The 24297-nt window shown below is 42.2% G+C and overlaps 1 protein-coding gene across 2 annotated transcripts in view; it reads right to left on the bottom strand.

Moving 5' to 3' along the window:
* The window catches only part of pamr1b (peptidase domain containing associated with muscle regeneration 1b), a 161650-nt gene extending 137626 nt beyond the window's left edge, over window positions 1-24024 (bottom strand). Inside the window, exon 1 of one of the 2 annotated variants that reach the window (XM_059536953.1) lies at window positions 23664-24024. In XM_059536953.1, the coding sequence (XP_059392936.1) occupies window positions 23664-23784 (121 nt within the window). In that variant the 5' untranslated portion in view covers window positions 23785-24024. The remainder of the gene's footprint in view (window positions 1-23663) is intronic. The other variant, XM_059536952.1, reaches the window with a different exon arrangement.
* Window positions 24025-24297: the final 273 nt, after the last annotated feature.

The following is a 24297-nucleotide window of genomic DNA, read 5'->3' as shown; positions in this document are numbered from 1 at the left end:
CCGACTTCATGCACCACAGTGTCAAGAGAATGGATCAGCAGCAGGAGAGCATCTCGAACACCGGACGCGCTGTCCAAGCGCTGGTGGCACAGGTGTCCGAGCTCACCCAGCAGATCCATCAGCTCACGTCTCCCACTGTGCCCATCGCACCGCCTGCGCCGTCCGTCCCCCGGGAGATTCCCCAGGACCACTTCCGGCCAGAGCCGCGACTTCCGGCACCGGAGAACTATGCAGGTGAGCCAGCGTTTTGTAGAACCTTTCTAACCAAGTATTCGATGCATTTCGCCCTACAGCCCCGCACTTTCGCTACTAAGGAGTCTAAAGTAGCGTTCACGCTCACACTATTATCTGGCAAGGCTGCCTTATGGGGGACGGCGTTGTGGGAGAATCAACACCCGTGTTGTGCCTCGTTCCACGCTCTATCAGATGAGATGAGGAGAATCTTCGACCGGGCCGCGACCGGCAGGGAGGCCGCCCATCGCCTCTCGGAACTCCGGCAAGGATCTTCTTCCCGTCACCGACTACTCCATCGAGTTCCGCACCCTGGCGGCCACGTGCCAGTGGAACGAAGCGGCGCAGTGGGGTAGATTCCTGCATGGGTTATCCAACCGTGTTCAGCAGGAGATCTACCTCCTCGAGCTGCCCCCTACTCTCAATGGATTAATTGAACTGGCGTTGCGAGTTGACGCAAGGTTTAATCGCCTGGGCCACCACACCAGACCTTCCAGATCTACCATCTCTCCTGTTAGGGGGCGCTTGAGTCGAGAGAACACGGTCGGTTCTGTCGACGATCACGAGCCTATGCAGGTGGGGAGAGCTCGGCTGTCCAGGAGGGAGAGGGAACGGGGGAGGTCCCAAGGACTGTGCTTGTACTGTGGAGGCTCGGCCCATAACACTTACTCATGCCCGGTAAAAGAGCCAGCCCGATAGTAAATCTGAGGCTACTATCGGGTGGGATCTCCACTGAGAAGTCCTCACCAACATCATCGACCCTCCTTCCGGTGAGACTGCGGTGGAGGAATCAACATCATGAGTGTCAAGCCCTTCTGGACTCCGGAGCCGAAGGTAATTTCATTGATTCCTCAAATGCACATCACCTGAACATTCCTGTCCTTCCTGTGTCTCTCCCCATCCATGTCACAGCACTCAACGGCCAGGAACTGCATCACGTCACGCACCATACAGAACCCATCACACTGATCACGTCTGGAAACCATCAAGAAACCATATCCTTTTTTCTCATGGACTCCCCTTTTGCTCCCATTGTTTTAGGTCACCCCTGGTTGTCCAAACATAATCCACGAGTGGAATGGGGTTCTAACACTGTCACATTGTGGAGTGAAAGTTGTCATGAGTCTTGTCTGGTTTCTGCTTTCCTGTTGTTCCTGTTTCTGTCTTTCAGAAGGAGACCATGGTTTTGCCAAACGTGCCCGTTGAGTATCTGGACCTGAAGGAAGTGTTCAGTAGGTCCCGTGCTGCTTCTTTCTCTCCGCATCGTCCCTGCGACTGTGCCATAGACTTAGTGTCAGGTAAGTCTCCGCCTAAGGGCAAGTTATACTCTCTTTCCAATCCTGAGAGGGAGGCCATGGAGAAATATATTTCTGATTCCTTTGCCTCCGAGTTCATCCGTCCTTCCTCTTCTCCAGCGGGGACGGGGTTCTTTTTTGTCGGTAAGAAGGATGGTTCGCTGCGACCTTGTATTGATTACCGAGAGTTGAACAACATTACTATTAAGAATACTTATCCTTTACCACTCATGTCTTCAGCTTTTGAGAGGTTGCAGGGAGCATCTACTGTATATTCACAAAGTTGGATTTACGTAATGCTTATCATTTGGTCCACATCAGGAGGGGGATGAATGGAAAACCGCCTTTAACACCCCTAGAGGGCACTTTGAGTACTTGGTGATGCCGTTCGGTCTCTTCAACTCGCCCGGGGTTTTCCAAGCACTCGTGAATGACGTGTTGAGAGATATGGTAGATCAGTTTATATATGTCTACCTGGATGATATACTGATTTTTTCTTCATCTCTTCAGGAACACGTTCAACATGTCAGACGAGTGCTCCAGAGGTTAGTAGAGAATGGGCTTTTTGTCAAGGCGGAGAAGTGCGTATTCCATGCACAGTCTGTTCCCTTCTTAGGGTATATTGTTTCGTCCGAGGGAATACGTATGGACCCTGACAAAGTTAAGGTTGTGATAGATTGGCCATCTCCAGACTCCCGTAAGGCCCTACAGCGGTTTCTGGGGTTCGCCAATTTCTATCGACGTTTCATTCGTAATTTCAGCCAACTAGCCTGACCGCTGACAGCCTTGACCTCCCCCAGTACTCCATTCAGGTGGTCGGACGCAGCTGAGGCTGCGTTCACTAACCTCAAGAACCGCTTCGTTTCGGCTCCCATCCTTGTGGCCCCTGATCCCACACGGCAGTTCCTGGTGGAGGTCGACGCGTCAGAGGTGGGGGTAGGAGCAGTGTTGTCCCAACGTGCTGCTTCGGACGATAAGGTACACCCTTGCGCGTTTTTTTCACATCGATTGTCTCCTGCCGAACGTAATTAACGTAATTATGACATTGGCAATAGAGAGTTGTTGGCGGTCAAATTAGCGCTAGAGGAGTGGCGCCACTGGTTGGAAGGTTCAGGGGTTCCCTTTATTGTTTGGACCAATCACAAGAATTTAGAATACATCAGAACTGCCAAAAGACTTAATTCCAGGCAGGCTCGGTGGGCACTTTTTTTCGGTCGTTTTGAATTTACCCTATCGTACCGCCCGGGTTCCATAAATGTCAAACCCGATTCTTTGTCACTTCTTTTTGATCCCTCCGCCCATCCCGTTACTCCCAAGTGTATTTTGCCTGAGAAATTAGTGGTCTCAGCACTCGTATGGGAGGTCGAGTCGAAGGTCAAGACGGCCTTAGAAGGAGTTAAGGTCCGAAGTTGTCCAGTGGGGTCATTGTTCTAACGTGGCTTGTCACCCAGGGTTAAGTAGAACTAATGGGTTGGTTAGACAACGATTCTGGTGGCCACGTATGGTTCGCGATGTCCGCGATTTTTTTTTTGGCTTGCTCAGTTTGTGCCAGTGGTAAGTCATCTAACCGACCTCCTGTTGGGCTTCTTCAACCGCTGTCTGTCCCTTCGAGACCCTTGTCCCATATCGCTCTAGATTTTGTTACCGCCCTCCCGCCCTCTAATGGCATGATGGTCGTTTTGACCGTAGTGGACCGGTTCTCGAAGGCGGCACATTTCATTCCCTTGCCCAAATTACCGACACCCAAGGAGACAGCGGTCACTGTTGTAGATCACGTCTTTTGGCTTCATGGCCTCCCGGTAGACGTGGTTTCGGACAGGGGATCTCAGTTTATATCCAAATTTTGGAAAGAGTTTTGCAAATTGTTAGGGGCGTTAGTTAGTTTGTCGTCGGGTTATCACCCCCAAAGCAACGGACAATCTGAGCGAGCCAACCAAGATTTAGAGAGGACGTTGCGATGTTTGGTCTCCAAGAATCCTTCTTCCTGGAGTCAACAACTCTCTATGGTGGAGTACGCCCACAATTCGTTGCCAGTGTCAGCTACGGGCCTCTCTCCATTTCAGTGTAGTGTAGGGTACCAGCAACCAGCGTTTCCCAGTCTGGAATCTGAAGTCGCGGTCCCCTCAGCTCACGCGTTTGTCCAGAGGTGTCACCGAACCTGGACCAGAGCCCGTGAGACTCTGCTCCGGGTGAGGGAGCGCACTAAGGCCAAGGCCGATCGCCACCGGTCAAAGCCTCCCGTCTACGTCGTGGGTCAAAAAGTGTGGCTTTCTACCAGTAACATTCCTCTGCGATCCGTTTCTAATAAATTAGCTCCCAAATTTATCGGCCCGTTCACTATCACCAAAATCATTAGTCCGGTGACAGTCCGCCTCAAACTACCTCCTGCGTACAAGAGGATACACCCCGCCTTTCATTTGTCCAAAATTAAACCCGTGTTTTATGCACGTATTAATCCGCCTACTCCGGTTCCCCCGCCGCCGCATCTCATAGATGGGGAACCGACATATTCGGTTAATCGTATTCTGGACTCGAGACGGAGGGGACGAGGATTCCAGTATCTGGTGGACTGGGAAGGTTACGGTCCGGAGGAGAGGAGTTGGGTACCTGCTAGGGACATATTGGATCACTCCCTTAACGATGACTATAATCAGCAGGTAGGCCCTTCTGGGAACTCCAGGAGGAGTTCTTAGAGGGGGGGGGGGTACTGTCATGGTTGGTAAACCGTGATCTCGGGGTGTTTACACTTTGTGGTGAATTCTGTGTGTTCCGCGTCTTCACTGATTAGTTGTGGGCGTCTCCGTTAATTGTATCAGCAACAGCTGCCACTCATTACTCATCCTATATAATGGCTTGTCTCACGTCTTGTGTTGGTGAGATTGTTGTCTAATGTTCAATGTGGTTCCCCTGTTCGTTTGGCTCTTAGTGTTGTTTTGCGTTTGGATGTCTGTGTTTTCCCTAGAACCTCATCTACTCTCCGCACGTTCACTCAGCCAGACACTTACCTTTGGCTCTGTTCACCGCAGTTCCTGTGCCACTCTCTCCTGCTGCCTACACGCCGACGTCATCCGGATTACTCACCTTCTCTCCGCCCTCAACTGGATTCCTCACCTCTTCACCATCACCACGGATTATCGTTGTCTCATCGTCCCTGTTTGTTTGTGTACTCAGATTCATATTATCTCATTAAACTTGTTAACTCGCATTTGCTTCCAGACTGTCCTTTCACCTGCCGTCACACCATCTCTTTAACCTCGCTTACACATAACATACTAATATGCTTTTAATATCCAAATCCGTTAAAGGATTTTTAGGCTGCATTAATTAGGTAAACCGGAACTGGGAACACTTCCCATCACACCCGATGTACTTGCTACATCATTAGAAGAATGGCATCTACGCTAATATTAGTCTGTTTCTCTCTTATTCCGAGGTCACCGTAGCCACCAGAGCCAGTCTGTATCCAGATCAGAGGGTCACTGCAGTCACCTGGATCCAGTGTGTATCCAGACCAGATGGTGGATTGGCACCTAGAAAGGACCTCTACTTCCCTGAAAGACAGCGGAGACCAGGACAACTAGAGCCCCAGATACAGATCCGCTGTTAAGACCTTGTCTCAGATGACCACCAGGACGAGACCACAGGAAACAGATGATTCTTCTGCACAATCTGACTTTGCTGCAGCCTGGAATTAAACTGCTGTTTTTTTCGTCTGGTCAGAGGAGAACTGGCCCCCCAACTGAGCCTGGTTTCTCCCAAGGTTTTTTTCTCCATTCTGTCACCGATGGAGTTTCGGTTCCTTGCCGCTGTCGCCTCTGGCTTGCTTAGTTGGGGTCACTTCATCTACAGTGATATCGTTGACATGATGATACATAAATGCACAGATACTATTTAAAATGAACATAGATGACATCACTGAATTCAATGATGAACTGCCTTTTACTGTCATTTTGCATTATTGATACACTGTTTTCCTAATGAATGTTGTTCAGTTGCTTTGACGCAATGTATTTTGTTTAAAGTGCTATATAAATAAAGGTGACTTGACTTGACATCTAAACCTCAGTTAATTCTCAATTAGAACTTCTGTAGACATCTAACAGAAATAAAGTAAATCTGGTTAATAATACTGCAAGTGAAGCTGGCAATGCTGTCTGTGGAGTTGTTTAATCAGATCTTGAGATTAAAGTCTTGTATTTTTAGTTCATCTAAGGCTGTGACTGTTGAAAGTTGTAGTTTGTATTCTTATTTCCTTTTTCTTTCTAACCTTTAAATAACATTTTACTAATGTTATATAAACTGGACATTTTATGTCATTAGAATGTTGTAAATCAATGCTCCTTTATTATTTTAAACGATCCTTTAACATCAAGAAAACTGGATATTTTCTATGTTACTAGAACCCTCACTGAGTATTTTGGAGAACGTTCTTGTAACAGAATTCAGTTAGCTAGGTTAAAAGAGTCAAACCTCTACTCCTCTTGGGGGCTGATCAAATACACTTGATTACTCCAACACAATCAGCGAAATTGGGCCCTCTTGGAACCCTTGTTGCAGTTAAACCCAACTCGGCTGGACACTACAGGGTCCGGCAAGGGATCTCACCAAGTCATCCTTCACCCATTTTCACTATATCTCCTTTAAATGCCCACCTGATGACATCTACCACAATGTACAGAAGCTGTGTAAGCTGGATGCACTACCTCCGAGAAGCATGAAAGAAGTGGTTCAATCTAAACAGGATCAAGAGGCAATGCACCAGCTTGAGACCCAATCCATCAGAACACCTGTTGATGGCATCCTACGATATGCAGCATCTCTCCTTTATGTAGAACCCTGGCCCCATGGAGGCAGTTATGTCCCGTCTTCGCAGCTGTGAAAGGTGACTACTTCAAAACCCACAACAGGAGAAAACCTATAACAGAGTGTAGGGGAATTTACAGTTAAACCCCAAGGTCCAGATATGTCGCAATGAAGACCAGGAGTCAGAGATGAGTTCAATTAATAATAATAATTTTACTTGAAGAAAATAGTTTGCAATTTCATCAACAGAAGTCAGCTTCAATACTCTCGACGGATTTCGTAGGCCGCTCCCGTACAACACAAAATCAACCACAGTTATACCCTGACAGAGGATACTAATTGCATCAATACATAAGTCAACAAAATTCTGATTGGTTCCAAAACCTAGATAAACTCTCCAAAGACGTATATCTGATACGCTGGACACTAGCAGTTGATCGTTTGTCCTGGGACTTTCTGAGCTTCTCCCTGTACAGACAGATACTAACACACATACACAGAGAACTTATCTAAAATTCAAGGCTTTCTAGCACTGGCGAGTGTCTTATCATTACGGTTGGATACACACACATAATATGTGGACATTAATCTTGAGGAAAAGAAATACAGGGTAGAACAGGGTTCTTTAATATCTCATAAGAACACATAAGGTTACACATTTCACTCTTGCCATAACTTGATAAATAGTCAAACAAGAAATCATGTAATAATATAATTAATATCAGTATGAAGGATATGGCAACTCGGCATCCACTCCTTCAAGAGAGATCAGAAACTAATTGATGCTGCATATGTCAACAAGTTGTCCTCATCTGAAGTAAAGGATATACCTGAATTCTGGTACATACCCGACCACATTGTGCATCACAAATAGTAAGGACTGCATTGTGTTTGATTGTTTTTTCTCCTACCAAAATCAATATCTGAATTCACAGTTATTTCCTGGACCAATCCTTGGGCCTTCCCTACTTGGAGTCCTGCTCCGTTTTAGGCAGCATAAAACTGCAATCAGCAGAGACCAATAGATCAATGTTTCACCAGGTGCGCCTGTTACCTCAGGATAAACCACTTCTGTGATTCCTCTGGCGTGACCTGGACAGCAAATCACCTCCAACTGTGTTTGAGTGGCAAGTTCTTCCCTTGGCACAACTTCAAGCCCTTGCTGTGCTATTTACATCCTCCAAAGTATAATCAAAGATGCACAAGCAGAAGAAGACATTACCCATTCCATACACAATTGCTTCTACGTGGGTAAATGTTTACAAATGCCGCACACTTCACGTGGAAAATTATAATCTCAAGCGCGTTCAGTGCGTGGGCGTGGGCGCATTAGATATAATGAAGGGAGACGTGAAAGACGGACATCGCGTTGTTTTCATATGGATTACTTTATCACAAAATATTTTTTTCGGTAGCACTTGCTTAGTTTAAAAGTAGACATGTCAAGCTTTCTATAGATATATCTCTCATATTCACTGAGTTACAATTTGTTTTAATGACGCGTGGGTAAATGAGGATCCACGCAGACAAAGGCTGCAGACAGCGTACCTTGTTTGTTTTCTTTATTTTATAAAAGCACAAAGTTTTGTTGTTATTATGTAAATACAAATAAAAGTAGAGCCTTTACAGATTCGATTGATGTATTGCTCTTATCTGTACAATCAAAACTGAAAGTGTAATTTAAGTTATTTTGGGGATATCAAGAGAAGATGCCTCATAACTTGTATACATGGGGATTGTCTCCAGGGGGTAAACAGGTTAACCTGTTAGCCAGCACCCCCCATTATGGGACTCACAGCTGAAAGTGCCCTACCTAACTTAAAATTCTAATAGTTCTTTACTCCAGTGTGTTACACACATAATCTTAGTGTCTTTGGAAAGAAGACCCCTTGGGCTGTACTTCTTATCAACAAGAGTTGATAATGCTAAAAAATATGAAAAGTTCGTAAAGTCCGTTATCTATTGCCCCTCATCAGCCTTTGAAGTCTTGCCGGGAGCAAAGGTTTTCACGAAGTTGGACCTCCGTAAAGCCTATCATTTGATTCGCATAAGGGAGGGTGATGAATGGAAGACCGCGTTTAACACATTCCTTGGGCACTTTGAATATTGCATTCTTCCATTCAGTCTTGTAAATGACCCTGCCGTCTTTCAGGCTTTGGTCAATGATGTCCTTAGAGACATGCTCAATAGTTTTCATTTACCTCGATGATATTCTTATTTTTTTCTTCTCCCTCCAGGTGCACGACCAGCATGTTCGTCCTGTTCTCCAAAGGCTTCTTGAGAATAGACTGTTGGTTAAGGCTGAGAAATGCACTTTCCATGCATGTTCGGTCACTTTTTTGGGTTCTGTCATTTCTGTGGAGGGCATCAGTCACCCGGGTCCAGTACGTATCCAGACCAGATGGTGGATCAGCACCTAGAAAGGACCTCTACAGCCCTGAAAGACAGCGGAGACCAGGACAACTAGAGCCCCAGATACAGATCCCCTGTAACGACCTTTTCTCAGATGACCATCGGGACAAGACCACAAAAAACAGGTGATTCTTCTGCACAATCTGACTTTGCTGCAGCCTGGAACTGAACTGCTGGTTTCGTCTGGTCAGAGGACAACTGGCCCCCCAACTGAGCCTGGTTTCTCCCAAGGTTTTGTTCTCCATTCTGTCACTGATGTAGTTTCGGTTCCTTGCGGCTGTCACCTCTGGCTTGCTTAGTTAGGGTCACCTCATTTACAGCGATATCGTTGACTTGATTGCAAATGATTGCACAGACATTATTTAAACTGAACAGAGATGACATCACTGAATTCAATGATGAACTGCCTTTGTTATTTTGCATTATTGACACACTGTTTTCCTAATAAATGTTGTTCAGTTCCTTTGACGCAATGCATTTTGTTTAAAGCGCTATATAAATAAAGGTGACTTGACTTGACTTGACATTAGAATGAACCCTGCTAAGGTAAAGGCGGTTATTAATTGGCCAGTCCCTGACTCTCGCGTCGCCCTGCAGCGTTTCTTGGGGTTCACAGATTTTTACAGATGCTTTGTTTGTAACTTTAGCCAGGTCGGCACGCCTTTAACCGCCCTTACTTCTGTCAAGTCCAGTTTTGAGTGGGCCGAGTCTGCGCAGAAGGCTTTCAACTGTCTTAAGACTCTTTTCACGTCAGCTCCCAGTTTGATGCATCCGAGGTAGGTGTTGGGGCCATACTCTCCCAGCGCTCTGCTTCCGATGGTCAGGTCCATCCCTGTGCATATTTCTCAGATCGGTTATCTCCCTCTGAACGTATTTACAACATGGGCAATCGTGAACTACTCGCCATTCACCTTGCCCTGGGAGAATGGCGTCAGTGGTTGGAGGGTGCCTGTGTTTCTTTCACTGTGTGGACGGACCACAAGAATCTCGAATATATTCATTCTGCCAAGAGGTTAAATGCCCGTCAGGCTCATTGGACGTTGTTTTTTTACCGGTTTCGACTTTTCCATTGAAATGTTTTCAAATTACATGGTCTTCCCTCTGACATTGTCTCTGATAGAGGTCCCCAATTTGCGTCGCAGTATTGGAAAGAATTCTGCCGGTTGATCGGAGCGTCTGCTAGTCTCTCGTCCGGCTTCCAGCCTCAGACTAATGGTCAGGCCGAACAAGCAAATCAGACTATCGGCCGCATGTTACGTAGCCTTGAATTTCGCAACCCTGCGTCATGGTCAGAACAACTTCTCTGGGCAGAATACGCCCATAATTTGCTTCCTTCCTCTGCCACCGGTCTTTCCCCTTTTCAAGTAAGTCTCTGATATCAACCAACCTTGCTCTCGGCTAAGGACCCCTAGATACATTTTCGGGCAGAGAGTTTGCCTCTCAACCCTTAACCTGTTAACCTGACCCCCATTATGGGACTCACAGCTTAAAGTGCTCTACCTAACTTAAAATTGTAACAGTTTCCTACTTCAGTGTGTTTCAAACATAATTTTGGTGTCTTTGGAAAGAACACCCTTTGGGCTTTACTTTTTATCAACCAGATTTGATAATGCTCGAAAATATTAAAAGTTATAGACACTGAAGTGCATTGAATTTTTCTTTTTACCACACTTATATATTTTTTATTTGATATAACAATACATGAAATCAGTCCTGGAGCAATCTAGAAAATTAATGGGTTGAAAGTCTCATGAGTTTCTATTTCAAATCTGAATAAGATATCATGAAAAATGATGCTCCGGCTAATATTTTTATGAGACTATGTCTAGTAAAAATGCTTCCTTCCTCTGCCACCGGTCTTTCCCCTTTTCAAGTAAGTCTCTGATATCAACCAACCTTGCTCTCGGCTAAGGACCCCTAGATACATTTTCGGGCAGAGAGTTTGCCTCTCAACCCTTAACCTGTTAACCTGACCCCCATTATGGGACTCACAGCTTAAAGTGCTCTACCTAACTTAAAATTGTAACAGTTTCCTACTTCAGTGTGTTTCAAACATAATTTTGGTGTCTTTGGAAAGAACACCCTTTGGGCTTTACTTTTTATCAACCAGATTTGATAATGCTCGAAAATATTACAAGTTATAGACACTGAAGTGCCTTGAATTTTTCTTTTTACCACACTTATATATTTTTTATTTGATATAACAATACATGAAATCAGTCCTGGAGCAATCTAGAAAATTAATGGGTTGAAAGTCTCATGAGTTTCTATTTCAAATCTGAATAAGATATCATGAAAAATGATGCTCCGGCTAATATTTTTATGAGACTATGTCTAGACCCCCCCACCCCCCAAATATATATAAAAAAAAATATTTACCAACTGTATTGAAGCCTTCTATAAGCTATATTTAGTCAATTATAAAACACTAGACGGAAACTTAGACATCGTATAAGTAATTTATTTGAGCACTAGAAAAATACAATAAGAATAATTTGAGTAAGAAAAATAAGAATAATAATAAAAATAAAAATAGATTTAACTTTTTAATTTAACACTTATACAGATGGTAATAACACATATGCGCCATAAAGTAAATAATTCACTCTCTCTATTCATATAGATGTGTTCACTTTGATAGCCGTGATCATACAGTAATAGCGAGCTATATTCACATTCAACATAAAACACACTCTCACATACAGTGGTGTCAAAAGTATTAACATTCATTACTCAAGTAGAAGTATAGATAGTAGGGTTCAAAAAGACTTTTGTAGAAGTTGAAGTATCAACTCAAGATTTTTTTACTCAAGTAAAAGTGAAAAAGTACTGGTTTAAAAAACTACTTAAAGTATAATGTAAAAGTAATGTAAGGTAAAAAATGCCATTAAGAACAAAAGCTTACAAATTTGGGATGTACTAGGCTACCTGTTTCAGTCGCATATATGCCCATTGAAATTGAACGCACTTTAGTACAATGCAAATACATCAAAGAACTAGAGATATGATGACTAGTTACCTATAAGTATTCTTATGGTGCAAAAAGTCAAACTTCAGAGGCATGTCATCAATAACCTTTAATGGAACGTAAATGTACATCCAAACTTAGCTGCAGGAATCTGCTAGGGCAATGGACAAGAACATTGGTGCAGGCTTAGTAACAATTACTCTTGTATGGTTGTTTACTTACAATAAACATTATTGTGCTGTCAAAAAGAATGATTAATCCAAGTGATTAATCAAAAACTAAAAATGAAAATAACTCATAATCCTGATACCTTCTTGATTGATAGCTTCCTGTATTCGCTACATATGTCTGCTATGTCCAGTGTGTGTGTGTGTGGGGGGGGGGGGGGGGTAACGAGTTACAAAGTTGGTATAGCCTACTTATCACAACATTGTCAAACACGTTGTCAATCGCAAACACTAATTTGTTTGTGTGTCAAACGTCTCGCTACCGAACTACCTACAGGAGCTTAATATGTGAAGGACGAAGAGAGAGCACCCATTTGGTAAATGAGCCAGTAGTGAGAAATAATAATTTTTAAGTAGGGTCTGGTGCCATTTCGATACTTTTAAAACGGTACCGGTGCCTAAACGGTGCCTGAACCGATACTTTAAAGGGTCACTCCACCCATTTGCATTAAGAGGTCCATTGTTAGAAAACCAGTCATACTATTGAATGGTTGTGCAACATTCTCTCATTTTCCCCTGAGACGAGAGAAATCCACTATTTACCTTTTTCACTTCCTCCTACAATGACGCAAAAATCGTCATTTGACGTCATTGTAGGAGGAAGTGTAATAAGGGTGGATTTCTGTAAAGACTACAAGCACAAGTAGTCTGCCCATAGGGGGTTGTACCTAATGCGCTAACAGACCCATCACAGATCAGTGCCTGTGCGTTTGATTTCACCGAGAGAAACTTTTCGAAAATATGGAGGAAAATACTGATTTTTCAGACGGATGCATTGGGGAGGATTTTGATTTAGACGAAGTTATGTTAGAAACGGATGTTCGTGGCTACCTTTATGAGCCACAGTACAGTGACGAGCAGCTAAAAAAACATGAAAAGCGTCAAACTAACACAGTAAAACATGGTTGATTTACATCTATAATAGCAAACTTATATATAACTTTTAGCTAAGTGTCTAACGTTACATTATTACGTTACATACTAACTTTACTTACTCATTTCTTGACAAGTGTAACGTTAGTTACTGAGGCAGACACATTAAAACAAAAAGCGAGCAAAACATACAAGATATTTAGTTCGTAAACAGAAAAATCATAGGAGATGTGTTTCTTTACAGCAGACGACTATGTCAGTGTGTGTTCTCAGTAGCCACTAGCTGCTAATAGAGTCTAGTCAGAAATTACATTACCTCCAGGCAAATGCGTTTAGTGCTGCTAGAGCTGGTGGTTCCCGACGTTCCTGGCTTTTCATCGTCATCGTCTGGCAAGGAAAATACTGAAGGAATTGAAGGGTTAGGCGCATAATCTTCGGGCTTGAAATGTAAACTGCACACCGTCTGATTTTTTAGTGCTTCAAGTGTTGTGTCCTCACCGAACTTAGGGTTATTGATAACGTTAGCCCGTAGCCACTTTTTGCACAAGTCCGTATCTTTCGGGAATCTGTGAATACTTTTCCTTGTTCTTGAACAACATCCCGGTACTATGCAAGTGCACACCATTTTGTCACAAAAACATTAATTGGGTCGCAAAATAACTCTTCACAACAAATTGTGCCAAATAATTTACAATCGGTAACATAGAGGAGAGCTCAACTAATCCACATTGATGGGCGGAGTAGTGGGAGTGGCCTGCGGAGCTGAGTATTGCAATGCACTATGGGGATTGTTGTCTACAGTCCACAAGCTCTAAAAAGTTATTTTCTGCCTTTTATAGGCCCAGAAGGACCAAAAAAAAAAAAAAAGATACTATTCTACTACATATATGACCCACTTTCAATACACATTCATGTCTCCACGGGTGGAATGACCCTTTAAAAAAAAGAGCCACAAAAAAAACTATGGATAACATTAAAGAACACTACAAATATTTAAAATAAATCCATAGCTTTCACCTTGGATGCTCTCATTTCCCAAAATGTGCTTCCCTTAATCTAAGGCTAATTTTAATAATGCCATTAATTTTAATAATAATCTAGCGAGATTTTGAATACACAAGCAGTCTGACAACGGCAAAATGAATGTTTGGAAATGTAAACTGATATTTTATACTGACACACACTACAGCAAAATATATAAATAACTGGCCCAACACCATTCTTTTAAGTGAAAATACTAACGTGCCCAATACTTTTGCAAAGTAGCTAGTGTATGTATAAAGTATGTATGATTAAATAAAGTATATATTTAAATAAGTGTAATTAAAGTATGTGTTCGTTCATATGTGTTAAGGGCTAGAATGTCGCTGGAGGAAACAGCTGTGGTGTGATGAGCGGTGAACAGCAAAAACTTTACAGTAGATGAGAAACCGACTGCTCCCTCGTGACCTTTTGTAAACTGTATTTATGACAAAGAACTGCACAGATACGGATATTCTAACAATCTATCGATAAGTCTGCGGATTGAAGAGCGCGCTGAAAGACGGAGAGGAGACCGGTCTGACGACGGTTTCATGTGAAATTTAAGGGGACTGACTCTGAGGCGATCGCAAATTTGTGTAAAGTTTATGGAGCTAAATGCTACAGCACCGCTAAAAAAGCCTAGCGAAGCCCCTGCTTCTTGTGTACATTTCGGAGATCCAGGACAAACATTTCAATCGATCGCTCAGGCATTTAAAAGGCACTGAAATCTGCTTCCTCTTGTTCGGTTCAGTGGATACTTTTTCCATACCCAACCCTACTTTTAAGAAATATATTTTTTGATTAACGAATCCAAAACTGGCTATGTCCTTGCTGGAGTGTGATGTGATCTGTGTCATGTGCAGGTGCGATGGCTCGCGTACAAACCAATAGGGTGTCGGAATGGTATGTGTTTAGACTTCTCATCCAACCACAATCCAATTCACTCCATCTGGATGGCGCGATTTATCTGGATGTTTTTTTTTTTGAATGATAAGCCGAAATGAAATTTAATATTTTTAAAATGTAAGGAGTAGAAAGTACAGATACTTGCGTGAAAATGTAAGGAGTAGAAGTAAAAAGTCGGCTGAAAAATAATTACTCAAATAAAGTATAGATACCCCAAATTTCTACTTAAGTAAGGTAACAAAGTATTTCTACTTCGTTACTTGACACCTCTGCTCACATATATAAAAACTGTTAAAAAATAAAACAAAGAAAAAGGCGATCGCTATAATTTCCGCCTCCATCTGCTGACAGGTGCGTCAGAGCGCGTCACGAGCCGTCACGAGAGAGCGCAAAAATTCTAATATACTATCTTTTGCCTATCTTTCATTCATTCTTTTTTCCGGTGGATTGTTTCATTCCATTTGTGATACTGTACGCTGCAAAACCAAGCCATTTTTTTCTACAAAGATGCAGTTCCTGACCATGAGTTATTCCATAATGGACACAGACAGTTCTGTCGCTGAAGAACTGAAACGTAAACAAAGGAACTATGATCCATATTACGTTATTGCTTCGTTGGACCAAACGTGCTCCATGAGATGTCGTTCAGTGGACCCTTACCTTCCTAACTAAACCGGGATTTACAACGAATCTGGAATGTACAGCGATTCCATTGTTCATTTTTTGATTTTGTAGCAAATACAGTTTTATAAGCTTTCCATTGAAAAACAGCAATCTGTCATCAATGCTTGAGGCTTAGATCTTTATAATGATATATAGTTTGTCAAGATTAAATTTGTCCCGTTTCATTTAATCTATTCGTAAACACAGACACGTGCGAGTTATGGGGCTTTCAGGACGCCCGCATCGGGGTGCTGGCTAACAGATTAACCCTCTCAGGCTCAAATTAAGTTAGTAACTTAGTAACTTTAGTAACCTTTAGTAAAGTTTTTAGTACTCCAGATACATAAAATATGTATCTGGAGTAATAAGGTTTTTAGTTTTTAACTGTTGCAAATCAGCAACGCCTGCCTTGAGAGGGTTAACCTGCCCCTCCAGTCAGTCTACCTCAAGTTTGCCCCCCGTTTTGTTGGTCCGTTTCGCATTTCTAAGATTATCAGTCCTGTCGAGGTCCGCCTTCAACTCCCTCCTAATCTCCATCACATGTCTAACGTCAGATGTCTATCTCCCCTGTCATGTCCTAGTCCTGTCTGGCTGGGGATTGCTGCTTCGCTGGTTGTCTTTTCTGCATTTACCCTTGTGTCTGCCCTGTGCCCAGCACGCCGATCTCTCAAGGCTGCCTGCACCCATGTCCCTACGGTGTGTGATCTAGAGTGAACTGAGAGCACCGAAGTATTGCCGCTGCTTGTCTACAGATTCATCTATTTTCCCCTCTGTGCGGCTGCAGAGCTGTCGATCAAACTGTTACCACCTGGGAGGTTGGCGTCTTTTTGGTTTCTCTATTTTTTCAACAAGTAAACGTTTTGGTTCCAGTTTTTCCCTACGGGAGGATTTTTCATTTCTCATTGGACTCTGACATACTCCTATGTTTTTTAATCAAAGACTCTGCTCTGCAAATTGCTCTCTCTGGTCCTCTTTCTTCACAACAGAAGGGTTCTACAAACTATTTTAGTCATTAAACATACAACTGCATATTTTTTTCAATTATAAAACACTAGACAGAATCATAGACATCATATAAGTGATTTATGTGAGCACTAGAAAAATACAACAAGAATAATTTGAGTAAGAAAAATAAAAAAAATAAATAATATTTAACTTTGTATGGCAATTACAGAACACCCTGAGATTGCTAGAAATGCAGCATTTACAATAAATTACAATGAAAATACATGCTGATGTGCTGGTGACCAGTTATAGAGATGGTCATAACACAAATGCGACATGAAGTCAATAAACCACTCTCTATTCATATAGATGGCGTTCACATTGATAGTCGTGATTACACAGTAATAGCGAGCTAATTTGCTCTCAAACCGATGGTAATCATGCAGATACAGGAACATTCAACATAAAACACACTCACACATGTATAAAAACTGTTGAAAAATAAAACAAATAAAGAAAAAGGCGATCGCTAAGTTCCGTCTCCATCAGATGATAGGTGCGTCAGAGCATGCATCACAAGCTGTCATGAGAGAGCACCAGAATTCAAATAAACAATCTTTCCACCTATCTTTCACTTTTTTTTGTGGATCGTCTCATTTTGTTTGTGTCACTGTACGCTACAAAACCATGCCGTTTTTTTTTTTTACCAACGAGACGCTGACGCAGTTACTGATCATGAGTTATTCCATAACAGACACAAACAATTCTGTCCCTGAACTAAAATAATAATTATAAATAATAATCAATTATTTGAGTCAGTGTAAATCAGGAGCTATCTGATGCACTTCTTGTGAGTCGATGTGATTTGAAAGACGATCGGGATGGCTTTCACTTGTACTTTGATGACTGGAAGTCCAGCTTGTAGTGTTGCTGAGGGAGAGGTTTGCTTTTAACCCACAAAACACCTGCTCTGGGCACACTGTGCCTAAACATTGCATCCTTAAAGGGCCATTGACCATGTAGCTTTGGGGCGTCAGTCCTCTGTACGGATGCATTGGCTGTTGAGGGCCATTGAAGTTTGGAGGCACATCTCTGTGATCACTGTCTGTGTTCCGATGACCGGAGAATCGCTGGATGGTTCAGGAAGTGCAGAGCAGGCTCTTTTTGTCATTTGAGTAGTTTGTGCTCTGTTGGGAGCAGTGTTCTGCTGAAGTGGGCACTCCCTTTAGTTCTGGCCATGTTGTTGGTGTAGACCAGCACCAAAGCAGTAGTGAGTGAGTTGTCAGATGAAACTCCTTGTGATAAGGGTAAATCATGCATGGCGTAGATTGCAGATGCCATTTGAGTTTGATGGCAGGTGGTCTTGAGTCAGTCCACGTAGTTAGCATTAGCTATGCATCATTGCCTCTTGTGAATAGCAGCTTTGGCACTGGCAGTTGTCAGCAGGTGCAGGATGTCTCTTCAGGAAAGTAGGTGTTGTTCAAAGTGGGGCCGAGTTCCCTCCATTCCCTTTAAGGTGTGTGGTTGAGGGTTTGGCCATGCTGTGACCCCTTTATGTATATGCTGGGACTGCAGTCTCATATATTAACCTGAGTAAATGTCTGGTATGGTCTGGCAGGAAGAACCAGGAAGTAGCAGGTTGAGCTTTGGTTATTTTACTTTAGGTTAAAATGCAGGTGTTCTTGGCAGTCACCATGGTTGACAACAAGACCTCATAAAATCGCTCATGCCCTTGCTTGTGAAGGCAGGTCTGGTGTGTGCTTGGTGAATGCTTTGAAGATGTGAGGCTTAAGGCCAAATTCTCATGGCTGGCTGTGAGATTTTCTTGTGACCTCTGTGACCTGACAGTCTGTCTGGGTGACCTGTCTGGCTGAATTGGCAGGGGTTTTGCACTTCAGCCTGGAGTTTCAGCTATCTCAAGTTCAACAAAGGGTCAATGTGATCCAGCAGCTCTTTATCAATGAGAAGGTGTTATTCATGTATGACTGCATGTTCAGTGCACACTTTTGGGCCTTAAGAGTTCAGTTTCGTTTCTGAGCTTCATTGTGGGGTCTATCAAGGCGTTAAAAGTGACATAAAAGTTGTTGTTTTTTTCAGTGTCACCAGAGCCCCAAGTCTCACCTTGTTTTCCAACATGCTGTTTCCTGTTTGCCCCCCTCTTCAATTGGGTTCCTCAGGAGTCTTGAGACAGGTGTTAAATCATCCTGGATGTGCAGCCATCAGCTGAAGTGGCTGGGTGATGTCATTACTTGGTAGTGGAATGGCTAGCCTTGTGGTCAGTGGCTGGTTAGCAAAGATCTGGGTTGTGGGCTGGTCTGACCTTGAGACTGGGTTCTCGCGACCAGCTGAGATGTCAGGCCTGATCTTTGTGACCTGGCAGTGCACTTCAGATGAGTTGGCTGGCAGAAAAGATGAACGTTCCCTCACTTGAGCCCAATTCTTTGAATGCTTGAAGTCCATTGGGGTTTAAAACAATACAGCAAGTATATGTTGGTGAAAAGAGGACACGTGTCCATTTGTGTTGTGTACACAGGGTCTCATGGAGCTGCTGGTCAGGTGCAGGTGAGTTGGCCTTGTCAGTATTTTGGCCTGTCGTGTGTGGTCATCCATCTGCTGATGTGCTGTCTGGTTGCCATGACCGTCTGGCTCTAGAATGGATGTCTCTTTGGTGAGAGACTGTTGGCCGAGATCTGGGCATATCTCTTAGTAGGAGGGCATTCTGTGCATTCTGCTGCTCGCAGTTAAAAAGAGTCTGCTAATCTGATCTTGTTTGTCCTGCTGGTGAGGCCACTATGAGCATCAGTTCCTTTAATGTCCTCAGGATCTTTTCATGCTGGCCCATGTGCTCTCCAGAGTCAGTTCTGGGTACTGTGCAGAGATAGACAGGATTTTACTGCGGATTTCGTGAGGAAGGAAGGTTCTGGAGTTGAAACCTTCCTCCCTTGTTGCCTGTTCTGTCATCTGCCGTAGATTAATTGTTGTAGTAGACTCGTAGTTGTAGTTTTTGTCATCTGCTTTGATAGTTTCAGTCTGCTGGTACAGGATGTTGTGTGCCTCAAGGTTTGTGTGGTCACACTGGCAAAGTTCAAGCATAAAAGTCCCTGTTTTGCAAGTAGGCAAGTGTTGTGGCCTTCTGCAGTGTTTAGGTCGACAGTTGTAATGTCTCTAGCCAGCTTGTTGGGGTCTGTGGGTCCACATGGTGTGTGTGTCTGCAGTGAACCTCTGGACGGGACCCTGCCCCACCCCGCTGTGGTTGCAGGCTGGGGAAGTGTGAAGTGTGAACAGTGGGCTCTCACCCCCCCCACCCGCAGGTTTTGACTCTTGGCTGGGGGCCTGGGCCTGCTTGTCAGGGGAAATTCTGTGTTATGTTTACCCAGTCTATTCACCTTGTGGTCTGCAAGCATATTTCAGTTCATTTGTGACACTGAAGTCACCTTGGATTTTTTGACTTTACCCGATTGGTGTTTGGGTTCGGTGTCAGCTTGGGCTGCTTACAGGTGGAATTCACAGTTGTTATTTTGATTCACCTGGGCCATTACTTAAGAGAGCTTTAGCCTGGCATGATCAACTTAGCTGAATCTGTACCTTCAAGCTAAAAGGTAAATGAATAAAATGAAATCATAGAGAGGTATAATAAAGTCAAAATAAAAATAAAAAATAAAAAATAATGAAGTTTATGGTTTCAGTTCACATTTGTTATTTACTCACTCTGTTCAGTTTTATTAGATTCATAGATTTGAGTCCACATACAAATCAAAACAATAAACCCATTTCACTTCTAAAAATTAATGCTTCTTATCCCTCTCAAAAAAACAATTCACATCTTATATTCCTTTAACCTTGTGTATGTGTGTGTGTGTGTGTACAGTTTGGATGGGTTAAATACAGAGCACAAATTCTGAGTATTAGTCACCATACTTGTCTGTATGTCACGTCACTTTCACACAGCAAATGTGTTTGTTTACAGGAAATGTTCTAATCTCTAATCAAAGTTATCCCTGTAGATTAAAGCATTCATTTGAATAGTCTGCACTCAGGAAAGCAAAAACATTTTCTGATCCAGGTAAGCTACAGGTTACCAGTGTACAGGGATAATCTTAAGATATACTAAGATTTATGTGGCAAAATATTTTCAAAGAAAGTATTTATTATTACCATGTTGATTAAGGATCACATGTATTGTTGTGTAACATTTTATCTGAAAATAGGCATAAATCTTAGTATATCTTAAGATTGTCCCTGTAAACTGGTAACGTATCTTACCTGGATCAGAAAATGTTTTTGCTTTCCTTAAAGGTGTATAGTTAGCATTTGGGTCTGTATGCATTTGTGTGGACAGTACAATGTTTTTCATTCTTTTACACAGAAGAGAAAAAATATATGTGAGTTTCAAATGCCACCAACTCAAGTAATAATAATATACTGATTAAATGAATGAATGAATGAGGCACTTATGTAACATTTCTTTTAAACATTTATTCATTTAGCTGATGCTTTTATCCAAAGTGACTTACAATTGTTATATATGTCAGAGGTCGCACGCCTCTGGAGCAACTAGGGGTTAAGTGTCTTGCTCAGGGACACATTGGTGTCTCACAGTGGATATAGCACTCTCCAATCCAGGTACTGACCAGTCTCAACCCTGCTTAGCCTCAGTGGGCAGCCAGTCTTGGGCTGCAGGGTGATATGGCTGTGGCATCTTAGACATGGCATACCGTAGCTCTAAGAAGTATTTAAGTGTCACTGTAAACATCTATAAATTATAATTTTTTGGCTTTCTCTGACTCTCTGCACCAGTATCAGGCAAAATTAGATGTCTACGCACAAACGAACTAAAAAAGGAAATTCAACATAATCATCACTGAGTGTTGGTTTGAACCCATTCTAAAAGTTTTTTTGCCAGGTTGTCTCATGTTTTTACAGAGACATTTAATTTGGAGATCTGAACATAATGAAATTAACAGTTAATAGTCTCTAAAGGTAGCTTCCTGAGGTGCTTTGGAGTTTACATTATTTCTAATTATTTAACACTAAAACAATGTATGTGTTCCTCAAGCTAAATGAAATCATCACTCAGTTTGTAGTCGCTACGCTCAGCCTTTAAAAAGCTCTGAACTACAACATTTTAGTGGTTTATATGACAAATTGTAACTCACTCTCATATAAGAAGACCAGGATTAGTCAAGTCATGGTTGAGTATATTCAAAATTAACTTTTATACACAGCTCACATGGAAAAGAGAACATATTCCGGTGCTGTGACCTAATCACATGATGACCTCATATTTGTGTGTGTTGGTGTAAACAGAGAAAAACAGAGAACAGTAGTGTGGGAGGTGTCTGTAACCATTTAAGTTTGTTATAAAACGCCTACTGCAGTTTCTGTTTTTTTATTATTATACCAGAGCTTAATTCAGCTATGAGCTTATGTTCAATATGTGTAATGAAGAGAACTTTAAAAAATGTCATTATAGGTATAAATATCAAAACACTTATACATTAAATTGCAGTGCTCTCTCAATCTAGGTAGGTTCCTGTCCAATGTCTAGTTAAAATTCAAAGCTATAATGTATGTTACAACAAAATTACATTTAGGCATACTCTCGAAATATTAGGTCCACTTCCCTCACTGTAAAAACATAATTTTCTTCGTTACACCATATTTCTAGAAACAGGGTTGGGAACCACTATCCTTAAAGGGATGGTTCATTTTCAAATTAAATTTTGGTATGTTTTAGCTTACCTCAAGGGCATCCAAGATATAGGTGTCTTTGTTTCCACAGTAGTTCCCATTTTGATATTTTTAGGTAAAACCGTTCTTGTCTGTGACTCATATAATGGAGGTCTATGGTCACCATTTGAGGGCGCTCGTGCTTCCTGTTGTGTGACATTTGCGCGTGCTCTGGCTTTGTCTGTGCAAGCGCAGAAAGCCCCCGAAGTTATCTCTCGCGCTCAACCCTCAGATCAGTTGGACACGGTTGTGTACAAGAGGTAAAAACGATATAAATACTGTTCGTTTTCCTACACAAACCGCTCGCTTCGTGTCTTAGGTCATCAATGTGTACTTACGATGGGGAATTGTTTAATTTTGACTCCTCTGTGCATGCTCTTTGAGGTGGTGACCATAGACATCCATTATGTGAGTCACAGACAAGAACGGTTTTACCTATAAATATCAAAATGGAAACTACTGCGGAAACAAAGACAACTACATCTTGGATGTCCTTGAGGTAAACTAAAACATACCAAAATTTAATTTGAAAGTGAACTATCCCTTTAATAATTATGCCCTGAACTGCACAGAATTGGAGATATCATATACAGTATATGCCTCTAAATAAAATATGCCTCTAGCAGGTTTTATTTTGAGACAGCATTACTGCAGCATCTTTTGCTATCAATATTAATTGGCATGTAAGTCCAAATTTTGCACTTTACTACTTTGCTGTATATTCCACAGGCCAGAATGATTTTGCAGCCATGGAACAAGAAACTCCACTGGTTGTTAGAAGGACTCTCACTCTAAATTAGCCCTACAAAGCTCTATATGCTTTCAGCCAGACATAAAGGAAACCTTAGTCCAATATGAACACATTTGCTCCCTAACTAGCCTCTACTTGAGGCATGGTGTGTGCAACTAAATTGTCCAACATATTTTTGGATGTCTGTACATGAGGTAAGACATAACCTTTAATTGAACTAATACTTGTTTTCATGTATGTGACTTAAGGATGTGGATGTGGGTGTGAAGGGCAGGAGTTCCATGGAAACCCCACCCCCACCCCGTCGGATCTTTGCCAAAGGGTGGTGAGCAAGGGAATACAAAGTCAGTGATCTGTCCCTTCATCAATGCTAGAAACAGTCTCAACATGTATGTCAACATGTCTAATATTGGGGTCTGTAAGATTAAGACAGGAATATCCCTTGGATGGGTATTATGAAGATTATGGTTTCAGTTCACATTTGTTATTTACTCCCTCTGTTTAGTTGTATTAGATTCATAGATTTGAATCCACATACAAAGCAAAACAATTAATTCACCCATTTCACTTCTAAAAATTAATGCTTATCAACCCAACCCTCTCAACTCATATTCCGTTAACTCAGATTGGAGTGTTTTGTTTATTAAGAACATCACTTAAACTACAATTAATTACTGTAATGTGAAACAAATAAAGACTGGTACAGTTCCCACACCTCAAGCATTTAAAAAAAAGAAAGAGAGAAAAGTGTGTAAGGCACAGTTGAGTTGACACTGACCCTAAGACAACAAAAGAGTGTGACTCTTGTTGAAAACAAATAAATCAATCAGACCTACCATATGGCCAGGCTGTCCCCTGAGCTGCCAGGAGGAAGATGATGAGTACAGAGATGTGGTTTGAGAAGAGAATGTGGCCTGCCCACTGGGTGCGCCTCTTCAGCTGAACAGATAAAAACATGCTGCAGTCTTAAGCTCTGTTTACTCTTTGAGCTCAACTGCTTTGACATCACCTCTTCTCTTTACTTCCCTCCCTCCTGACTCACATTTTCCCCCCTCTCTCTCTCTCTCTCTCTCCCTCCCTCTCTCTCTCTCTCTGCATACTCCCCTAAGTTTCTCTCTGTCCCAAACCTCTTGCATTCTTTACACATTCAGCACCCTCTCCCTCTCTCTTTAAATTTACTGTACTCAAAAGAGAATGTCTCTCTTTCTTCCTCTATTTCTCTCCCTTCCCTTGGTTTCAGGTTTCAGACTCCAGCATGCAAGAGCCTCCACTTATCAACAGCTCAGCTGTTAGAACTCCCTCACTGTTTCAGAATAAGAGATATGTTCACTGGAAAAAGGTTGTTTTTAAGACAAACAAAATAACTAATCAATAACATCATTCTATTCTATTCTATTATATTCTATTTCAGGACTAAATGGTCACAGACTCACAAAGCCTGACGTTTGACAAGTAGCATAAAGTCTGATT

This window comes from Carassius carassius, chromosome 43 (assembly GCF_963082965.1).
Source record: "Carassius carassius chromosome 43, fCarCar2.1, whole genome shotgun sequence".
Lineage (NCBI taxonomy): Eukaryota > Metazoa > Chordata > Actinopteri > Cypriniformes > Cyprinidae > Carassius > Carassius carassius.
Note: the sequence above shows the minus strand (reverse complement) of the source record. Positions and strands in the feature narration are given on the sequence as shown.